Source organism: Sinocyclocheilus grahami, unplaced genomic scaffold (genome assembly GCF_001515645.1).
Source record: "Sinocyclocheilus grahami isolate Dianchi unplaced genomic scaffold, SAMN03320097.WGS_v1.1 scaffold2286.1, whole genome shotgun sequence".
NCBI lineage: Eukaryota > Metazoa > Chordata > Actinopteri > Cypriniformes > Cyprinidae > Sinocyclocheilus > Sinocyclocheilus grahami.
The window spans coordinates 32,736-43,734 of NW_015507465.1; the positions used below are offsets into that span (position 1 = coordinate 32,736).

At 41.1% G+C, this 10,999-nt stretch overlaps 2 protein-coding genes across 2 annotated transcripts in view; both read left to right on the forward strand.

Moving 5' to 3' along the window:
* LOC107574616 (neuronal acetylcholine receptor subunit beta-3-like) overlaps positions 1-7,607 on the forward strand; it is a 36,583-nt gene extending 28,976 nt beyond the window's left edge. The window contains exons 9-11 of the mRNA XM_016261059.1: positions 6,561-6,866; positions 7,059-7,192; positions 7,413-7,607. Coding sequence (XP_016116545.1) covers positions 6,561-6,866; positions 7,059-7,192; positions 7,413-7,607 — 635 coding nt within the window. The remainder of the gene's footprint in view (positions 1-6,560; positions 6,867-7,058; positions 7,193-7,412) is intronic.
* Positions 7,608-9,120: 1,513 nt separating this feature from the next.
* LOC107574617 (5-hydroxytryptamine receptor 3A-like) overlaps positions 9,121-10,999 on the forward strand; it is a 19,207-nt gene continuing 17,328 nt past the window's right edge. Inside the window, exon 1 of the mRNA XM_016261060.1 lies at positions 9,121-9,198. Within this exon, the coding sequence (XP_016116546.1) occupies positions 9,165-9,198 (34 nt within the window). The 5' untranslated portion in view covers positions 9,121-9,164. The remainder of the gene's footprint in view (positions 9,199-10,999) is intronic.

A 10,999-nucleotide genomic window follows, 5' to 3' on the forward strand; every position in this document is an offset into this window, starting at 1 on the left:
TTCTTGGTAAACGGGTGCAGTGATGTTGGTTTTCAAAAAACACAATGGACCGACACCAGCAGATGACATTGCACCCCAAATCGTCACAGACTGTGGAAACTTAACACTGGATTTCAAGCAACTTGGGCTATGAGCTTCTCCACCCTTCCTCCAGACTCTAGGACCTTGGTTTCCAAATGAAATATAAAACTTGCTCTCATCTGAAAAGAGGACTTTGGACCACTGGGCAACAGTCCAGTTCTTCTTCTCCTTAGCCCAGGTAAGATGCCTCTGACGTTGTCTGTGGTTCAGGAGTGGCTTAACAAGAGGAATACGACAACTGTAGCCAAATTCCTTGACACGTCTATGTGGAGTGGCTCTTGATGCCTTGACCCCAGCCATAGTCCATTCCTTGTGAAGTTCACTAAAATTCTTGAATCGATTTTGCTTGACAATCCTCATAAGGCTGCGGTTCTCTCGGTTGGTTGTGCATCTTTTTCTTCCACACTTTTTCCTTCCACTCAACTTTCTGTTAACATGCTTGGATACAGCACTCTGTGAACAGCCAGTTCGTACGTGTTTGGCTTTGAACTGGTAAGTCAATGCGGCACATAATAAATTATTGGTTATGCTCCCCGGATAGGTTGTTAATGTTTTTTTTTTGTGGTGTTTTCCTGGGTTGAGTGCACGGCCGTGGTTGTAGATCTGGACCGGCAGTTCAGCTTTGCACCAGTGGTATTAGATGCTTAAAGAGGCTCGACTCTTGGGAAAGCACAGAAGAGTTAGGGTTGAGTTATATAGTGGGGGTATGGGATAGTTAGGGGGAGATTTGATTGTGAGCCGAGATTGCTTATCGTGTCTGATGTTAGAAAATTATGTGATATTAATTGTCACTACTGCGCTTAGTTGAAAATTAAGTCCAATTTCTTAGGTATGACTTTGTTAGAAGAATCTGTTAGTTCCCCGTCAGAAGAAACAATTAATTTGTGTTCGAAGCAGAAGTTATGGGGGATTGTAGAGAGTTATAAATTGGTTGGGATCGATAAACTCTTGCGAAAAGACGAGTTGAGAGTGCTGATTAAAGGGAAGTTGGTTGATTGTGGCATGCTGATGGAGGTGTCCAAAACGGCTGATATAGAGGTAGGGAAGTTTGATTTTTCTATGAGTAAATTATCATTTGAACAACTAAAATAAATATTGGAGTTAAGACAGGCTCATGAAAAAGAAATGTATAGGCAAGCTACGGAATGTGAGAGAGAGCTAAAAGAAAAGGAAACTGAGTTAGCAAAACTGAGGGCTGAGTATTTGGTGAAGCAGCGAAAGCAGGAAATTGAAAAGAAATTGAATATGAAAAATTTACAAATAGAACGACTGAAATTTATGACTGATGGAAGACTGTCTGCAGATGGTGTTAGAGAACGCGATCGGTCTGGGGAACTAGTAAGTAATTTGAAGTTGCTACCGAAGTTTAATGAAAAACTTTTTTTTTATAAAAAATTGTTTTCGTTATTTGAGAGTGTGACTGATGAACTGGTTTGGCCTAGCACTGACCGGACAATTATGCTGCGGTCAGTGTTAGTTGGTAGAGCTCAAGAAGCCTATACTGTGCTTTCAGGGGAGGTTGCTGCAGTTCTTACAGCTTTTGAACTGGTCCCAGAGGCATATCGATTAAGTTTTCGCACTTGAAAAAAAATGACCGACAAACCCATGTTGAAGTTCTTTGTGAATTAACTACTCATTTTGACTGCTGATGTTCTACTTCCAATGTAAGTTCATTTGAGGGCCTGCAAAAATTGATTCTCATTGAGCAGTTTAAAAGTATTGTTCCAGAAAATATCACCACCTATATTAATGAGAACAAGCCTAGGACTGCTGGGGAGACTGCAGTGTTAGCTGATGATTTTGTGGTAACGCACAAAAATAGGGTAGGTGACTATAGATTGAATAGGGGTAGGAATAATAGTGTGGGTTTCTTGAGACCTTAATCTTCAGAAACCTGATTTATTAAAAGCAGATAAAGTGCCAAATGTACCTCCAAGAGCTGTTCCTGATTCTATGTGCCGTTATTGTTTTGAAGAAGGGCATTGGAAAAAAGAATGTCCTGTCCTCAAAAGTAAACAAATGCATGGTAAAGGTTTGTTAAGATCGCAAAATGTTTCCTCTCCAGTATTATTGACTGGTTTTGTTCGTCCCAAGCTTTGTCCTGATGAGAAACCATTGCGGGTTGTCCCGCAGAATGAATGTTTGCTGGGATTAAACCAGAGTTATATTCTGTTTGTGACGGAGGGGTTACCCATTGTTGCTTCGCTGTCTACAGTCAGTCCGGTCGATGATGCTGCCGAGGAATTTTCAAATATGTTTCCATCGTGTGCTGTGACTCGGTCTAAAACTAAAGCAGCTAATGAGTTTATGCATGGAGAGTTCGAGGAGGCTCCTTGGCAGAAGTCCTGTAATTATGTTGTTTCTGGTCTTTCTCTTCTCCCCACTTTTTCCCATGCAGAGTTAACAGCTGCGCAGCAGGAGGACCCGATGTTGTCCCAGTTATTTAGCGCTGTTTTGTCTCCAGATGAGGCGCAAAGTGCAGCATTCAGGTATTTTCTACAAGATGGGATGCTGTTACGGAAATGGATGTCCCGGAGTGATGTCCGTGGGGATGAGTTGGTGGTACAGTTTGTATGTAGCGCATGGTCCCGTTGCGGTGCATCTGGGGGTTAAGAAAACTTAAGTTCAAATTTTGAGACATTTTTATTGGCCCTTGTTATAAAAGGATGTTTCTAAGTTTATCAAAACGTGTGACACTTTTGAGTCCATTCAGCCGATCTCCGGGTCTGGCGGTAACACTTTTAGCTGTAGCTTAGCATAGATCATTGAATCTGATTAGACCGTTAGCATCTCGCTCAAAAATGACCAAAGAGTTTCTATATTTTTTTCATCAGGCGCTGCGTAAAATCATTGCGCCTGCTGCACCCATGGTACGACAGCAAAGTTCCTTGATTATTACGCCGGAATGATAGTATAGTTCCTAGTCATATCGGCCTAGAAAATCGCAACTTTTCATTTTCCGTCGGTCTTAGTACACAATGTAACTACAGAAGTGTCAAGTTTTAAATAGAAAAAAATATAGAAACTCTTTGGTCATTTTTGAGCAAGATGGTAATGGTCTAATCAGATTCAATGATCTATGCTAAGCTACAGCTAAAAGTGCTACCGCCAGACCCGGAGATCGGCTGAATGGATTCGAAAACGGTAAAACTCAACTGTTTAACTCTAGGGGAGTTGGAAAATGAGCCTATTTTCAGAAATAGTGGAGTGTTCCTTTAATATTTTGACTTTAGTTTTTGGTGATGTGTTATTAATTTCATATTATTGTTTATAGTGATCATGTGAGAGAGCATGTTAGCATTAAGCTGTGATAGAAGAACATTTAAATTTTTACATGAAAAATGTTCAACAGCGGTGACATGATTCATGCTGCAATGCATTCTGGGTACACTAGAGAAAACTTGGGAGTTATGGTTGAGTTTTCTCTAGTGTACCCAGAATGCATTGCAGCATGAATCATGTCACCGCTGTTGAACATTTTTCAAATGCTGTTGAAATTCATATGCTGATTCTTGATGTCTGTCTGTGTCTTAAAAGATTCAAATATTCAAATTGTTTTGTGTTCAATGTGTTATGAGACAACTGTGAAAGGCATGGCAGCACAGAGTGCCAAATGTTTACTATTAATAAAAATAATGGTTAAAGAAAAAAATTCTGAATTGATATCCTAATTTTTCCTAAATGTTTTACACAAAATGCTGTTATTTCATAAGTAATTCACAGATTATTATTTTGAAACCCTTTCTGTAAAATGTAAATATCATGCAGTTAACCATTAGCTAATATCAGCAGCTACACAGTTACTGCTTTTAAATAAAGCAACATGCAGCAAAACATCAAGATAATTAAATTATTAATCAAGTGATGGTTTACCATTTGTGATGACGCCTACTGTTCACAACCAGAATTACACTGGTCGTGAAAAAACAACAACAACAACAACTGTGAAATGCATGACAAAATGAGACGAGCAGAAACACAATAAATACAACCGACTTCCAGCCACAGCTTTAGACGAAATCAACGGGAATAAAATAAGACATTAAATCTCTCAAGATCTGATTAAACAACTCCACAAAGAGCATTACCAGCTTCACTTATTAATAACCAGATTGACTTGATTGCTGTCAGCTGTTTACAGACATTCTTTATGAGAATTACAGAGGTTTATATGTTGATGTTGTATTGTTTTTTTATTCTAATCTAATCACCATTCAGGTAAAAGTTTGCAAAAAGTATATAATAAATATAATATACACAGTACACAAGCATATATTATCTAAACACGATTAATCGTTTGACAGCACTAGTAGCCTTTATCGGCCAATGATGTTTCAATAGCACCGTTCATCCCTAGTAACAAATTATGCGTGTGTCACGGTCCAGGTGTGTGGAGGCAGGCAGGATGACGAGGACGACAAGGATTCAAACAAGGATCTTTAATGTAGAGGCAACAAGGCAGAAAGTCGTTTGTGTGGTCCTCAAGAGAGCGTTCCCCCTGCTCCAGCTGGAGGATTTCGAATGCGGGGTAATCCATAATAAAAATAAAAACTGACAAAAACTGGAAAAAACAAATGAGGGGAAAGAGACAACAAGGCAGATTCGGGTAGAGGAGACACACACACACACACACACACACACACACTCGGGGTAACATTCACAATAACCGACAAACTCAAATACCAGAGACAGGAACAGATATAGTGCAGATAACGAGGGGCAGACAGGTGAGCACAATGAGGTGATTAACTAATGATTATACGGGCTAAACCAACACAAGGGGAAGAAACCACAACAAACAGTCCACAGGGGTATTACAGCGTGACACATGTGCAAAGATTATTGAGTAATGCCCAGGAGAATGAGGGGAATGCCTGGTCTAATAAAAAAAAAGACAAAATTATTTTGCCAAATTATTTTATCAGTTATATAACTTAACCAAATGTAGTGCTCTTCTTGTCAGAGATTTGGATTTTTGGCCAGCAGTTTACTTGATGAACAGTTGACTTCCCAGGCTGGAATTCACACAGTGCCATTGGATTCACCCATTTCAGTTAACGCATTAGATGGTAAATTCCTGGCACAGAACACTCATCGTACTGTTCCTCTACTTCTGGTTCTCTCTGGTAATCATCATGAGTACATTCAACTGAACATTATTTCCTCTCCACTTCTCCTCTGGTTTTAGGACACACATGGTTGAGACTTCATAATCCACATATTGACTGGTCTTCAGGAAAGGTGATGAACTGAAGTTTACCCAGCCATTCTTCCTATCTGCAGTCTGCCCTTCCACCAGCTGAGGATGCTGTAGCTGTTTCCATCCCAGAACCTCCTGATCTGTCTCCTTCTGAATACCATGACCTTGGTGCTGTCTTTAGTAAGGATCAGGCCCTGACCTTGCCACCCCACCGTCCATATGACTGCTCAATAGATCTGTTTTCTGGAACTCCTCTGCCTTCCCTTTCAGCAACTCAGCTTTTGATCTCCTTCATGGAGCCACAGTTTTCACTAAGCCGGACTTGCATAATGCTTACCATCTGGTCCGAATAAAAGAAGGGGATTAATGTAAGACCATTTTTAACATGCCCCTTGGACATTTTGAATATCTGGTGATGCCATTGGACTTACAAATGCTCCAGCAGTGTTCCAAGCTTTGGACGATGTCCTCAGGGACTTTCTCAACCACTTCATATTTGATATATCTGGATTACATTCTACTTTTCTCCCACACCATCTCTGAACATATCAGTCATGTTCGTCTAGTTCTGCAAAGGCTTCTCGAAAGCAAACTGTTTGTGAAAGCGGAGAAGTGTGAATTTTATGTCAGTTCTGTAAACTTCTTGGGATATGTAATTGAGGGCGGGCAGGTGAAGAAGGATCCAGAGAAGAACTGGGCAGTGACAGAATGGCCAAAACCTACCACCCTTAAACAGCTGTAATTATTTTTGGGCTTTTTGCCGTTTTATTAGGGATTATAGCCATGTGGCAGCTCCTCTCACCAGACTCTCTTCCTCCACCCATTTTGTGTGGACACAGGAGCCGAATAACCGTTCATCTCAGTTCCTGTGCTTATTCAGCCAGATCCATCTCGGCAGTTCATCGTGGAAGTGGATGCCTCTGACTCTGGTGTAGGAGCTATTCTGTCCCAGTGTTCTGATACTGATCAGAAGCTACATCCTTGTGCCTTTTTTTCTTGTCACTTGAGCACTGCTGAACGTAACTATGATGTGGGAAACCGGGAATTATTGACAGTGAAGTTAGCCTTGGAACACTGGAGACATTGGCTTGAGGGAAGTGAACAGCAATTTTTGGTATGGACTGACCATAAAAACCTAGCCTACATACAAACTGTTTAGTGTCTAATTTCTAGACAAGCACATTGGGCCCTATTTTTAGTCGCTTCAATTTTACTCTTACTTACTGCCCTGGCACAGAGAATGTTAAACCAGATGCACTTTCACAACTATTTACTCCAGAAGAGGACCCACCAAGCCCTGAAACCATTCTCCCTCCTTCCTGTGTGGTTGGCGCCATCACTTGGGAAATTGAGTCAGTGATTCGGGAGGTTCAACGCACCCAACCCGATCCAGGCAATGGGCCTCCTGGACGTTTGTTTTTCCCCAATGCTGTTCGTTCCCAAGTCCTCCAGTGGGCACGTGCATCCCAGTATGCTTGGCACCCTGGTTCTAGTCGCACTCTTAACCTCCTTAAACGACATTTCTGGTGGGGCACTATGGACAAGGATACTCGAGAATTTGTCAATGGCTGCTCTGTGTGTGCATGTGGGAAAACTTCACATCTCCCCCCGGCTGGTTTGCTTCGTCTTTTACCTATTCCCAGCCGCCCCTGGTCACATATTGCTCTTGATTTTATTACTGTACTGCCTACCTCACAAGGCAACAACACTATCCTTACTATTATGAACTGTTTCTCTAAAGCAGTGCATTTTGTGGCTCTCCCTAAATTGCCCACAGCTCATGAGACCACTGACCTCCTTGTCCAGCATGATTTCCGGCTTCATGGCATCCCTCTAGATATTGTCTCAGACCGTGGGCCCCAATTTGCATCTCCGGTTTGGAAAGCCTTCTGCCATGTGCTTGGTGCTACTGTAAGTTTGTCTTCTGGCTTTCATCCTCAGTCTAATGGGCAAGCAGAGCAGGCTAACCAGGAGTTGGAAGCAGCATTACAGTGTGTGGCTATAAATAATCCTTCGTCTCGGAGTACTCACCTCACTTGGATTGAATATGCTCACAATTCCCTGTCCAGCTCAGCTACTGGTATGTCTCCATTTGAGTGTTCTTTGGGATATTTGCCTTCTTTGTTTCCAGTACAGGAGAATGACATTGCTGTTCCATCAGTTCAAGTCCACATCCATCACTGTCGTAAGATCTGGAGGGAAGCCCGGTCTGCCCTGCTCCATTCAGCTAATCGTAATCGCCACCATGCTGACCGTCGTCGAATCCCTGCACCCATTTATCAACCAGATCAGAAAGTTTGGCTTTCTTCTAAAGACATTCCTTTAAAGACAGATTCTAAGAAACTCTCTCCTCGCTGCCTTGGCCCTTTTGAAATTGTAAGAGTCATCAACCCCTCAGTTGTCAGACTCAAACTGCCTAGAGCCATGAGAATGAATCTCTCATTTCATGTCTCTCAGTTAAAACCAGTTCAAGTCAGTCCACTTTGCCCTCTGACCAATCCCTCTCCTCCTGCCCGAGTTGTGGATGATAATCCTGTTTACACAGTGAGACGATTGCTGGATGTCCATCGTCGGGGACGAGTTCTGCAATACCTGGTGGATTGGGAGAGATATGGACCTGAGGAGCGGACTTGGGTGCCCCACTCATTCATCTTGGATCCCTCTCTTATTAGGGACTTCCATCAAGCCCATCCTAACAAGCCTGGCAGGTAGCCTGGAGGCTCCCATTGAGGGGGGGTACTGTCAGGGATTTGGATTTTTGGCCAGCTGTGTTTTTCCTTTTTGTGTGTCTGTGTTTGTGAGTTGGTGCATCCTGGGGCATGGCTATGCACTCCTTTCTTTGGCTGATTGTTAAATGTGAATCACCTACTGCCAATCAATTCATCTGCCTCCAGTATTTAAACCCTGGGTCTTCAGTCATTTTCTGCCAGATCATTCAGTCTGCCTATGTGGTACTGTGCTAAGGCCTCCCAGTGTATTTTGACAAGTTTTTGTGTCATGTGTTTTGTTGGAGTTCTAATTCTGTTTCTCCTGTGCTTTAGATCTCACTTCACCTGCATTCATCCTGCATTCTGCCTACCACGCCCAATCAACAAACTACTCACTCTGCTGTACCAACATATCTCTGGCCTGTTTGGTTTCCAGATCACCTCAGCCATCAATCTTCATATATATACAGTGGGGCAAAAAAGTATTTAGTCAGCCACCAATTGTGCAAGTTCTCCCACTTAAAAAGATGAGAGAGGCCTGTAATTTTCATCATAGGTATACCTCAACTATGAGAGACAAAATGAGAAAAAAAAATCCAGAAAATCACATTGTAGGATTTTTAAAGAATTAATTGGTACACAGGAACTAATGGAATAATTAAAGATAACTGAAAACAGGAGAACTGAATGAAAATTAAACAGAGTAGGTCAAATGATAAACCAGAAAGACTGAACCAAAACACAATGAAGCCATGACCAAAATGAATATAGCAAATATTGTGCAAATATCCCCTCTGGACATCACTTTTGGCCACTACTGTATATGCTGAAGGCTCACCACAGTAATAAACAGAGCAAAATATGTGCCATTGTTCATTGCAATATTTCCCTCTAGCTGTTAAGGGTTATGTTTTACATTTTAAATTAATATTTACACAAAATGTTTAAGTCATTATAATATTTAAGGCATTATAATCCCTTTCTTGTGATGTGTGTCTCCAGGTATTATTTTTAATTCATATTGACTCTCTAGCATAAATATATAATACATATATAATCAGGAGGTTGGGCATGTTTCTAACTCACAATAAATATGACTTTATAACCAAGAGAGAAGAGAGAATTGTCATCCTACAATTTGACAAGTATCTCATACACTTTTTGAACTATTCACCATGTACCTACTAATGTTTGCTCTTGCCTCAATTGGTAAGTCTTTTTAATATTGTTTAATTGTGCAATTAGGTTCAATTCATTAACCCTAGTTTATGCATTGGTTTCCATAAAGTAACATGAGCAAATATTTATTTATTTATTTGCAGAATCTAGGTTAATCTATCTGAATATTAATTAATAAATATACTATTGTTAATAGTACATTTCCATTAACTAATGTTAAAGTATACAGCATGAAATGTTAAACATGTATTAGTATATTTACAAATGAACATCGACCTATATTATTTCTGTCATGTATAATTTCTGTAATTTTAACACCTAGAGCAGGAATGTCCAATTTACAAATTTTGGAGGCCACTTGTAGAAATTGCTGGGTGACAAGGAACCATTGAATAAAATAAGCTGGTAGACCTAGTATACTTTATATATTTGGTCACATGATCATATCACCTGCATCAAAATAGTCATAATTGTTGTTCTTAAAGGTATAAATCAGGAATCTATGCAAATGACTATGCATTTAAGGGTTAATTAACTGACTAGAATAATCAAGGCTGATAGTAACCCATCTTACAGGGGACTTTCTCATAACTTTGGCTAATAATCAGGCCAGGTTCTCTCAAAGTTATGAACTAACGTTCCTCCAGTAATGTTAATAGAATATTTGTTCAATGTTATCTGATCTTTAATAATGCTGTCTAAAGTTTAGCACAAAAAAACGCTATTTATACATTGTTTGTTGAAGTTTTTTTTTGTCATGTTGGGAGAAAATGTTCTTAGAACGACATTTCTGGAACATCCTTTAAACATTTAAATGACTGCTAACTTTGAATGAATAAGGTTGTGTGTGCTGTTTTAAAAGAACATCCTTGTAACGTGGGAAAGTTTAATATCCTGTCCCATAGTTATTGTTCCTAACTTTTCTCTTAAATGTATGTAAAGCTTATGAAAGTGTTATTATGAAACACTTTTAAACAATGTTCATGAAATCACCACATTTTGTCATTAGTATTTGATGAATGTTCTTATAATGTGGGAGAAAACGTTTCCAGGTTACGTATGTAACCATGGCTCCCTGAGGAACGCTGCGTCTTGAAACTTTTTGGGAATGCCCCTGCGTGACGGCATTCTGAAGCACGTGTAAAATCCGTTCAATGGAGCAGAGAGACATCACGAGCGGGGTAGTAGATGCCAGGTCTAGGTTATAGAAGTGGACAAAAGTGTGCGGAGAGGACCAGCCCACTGCAGCACAAATGTCCTGCAAGGCCACACCCAAGTTGAAAGCCTTGGTGGCCGCCATACTCCTGGTCGAGTGCGCTCTGACCCCCATAGGTGACGAGAGGCCAGAGGACTCGTAGGCTAGTGAGATGGCCTCGACCACCCACCTACTCATAGTCTGCTTGGTCGCCGGAAATCCTTTCTTTGGCGGACCAAAGCAAACAAACAGCTGATCTGCCTAACGCCATGGGGCAGCTCTGTGTGCGTAAGCGTCCAGTGCTCGAACTGGACAGAGCAGATTAAGCCTTTCTTGGCTTAAATCCTGGAATGGAGGAGGACAGAGTGCCTGAAGTACTATGGGCCCTGGCGAAGAAGTGGGCACCTAAGGGACATACCCCCCCCTCGGGTAAACGAATGCCCTAACCATGCCTGGAGCAAATTCCAGGCATGAAACAGAAAGTGCCTGAAGATCCCCGATACTTTTAAGTGAGGAAATAGCGAGGAGAAAAATAGACTTGAGCGTGAGAAACTTGACTGGAACTTCTTCTATGCGTTCAAAGGGGGCATTGCATAAGCCCTCCAGAACCACAGCCAGGTCCCATGAGGGCACCTT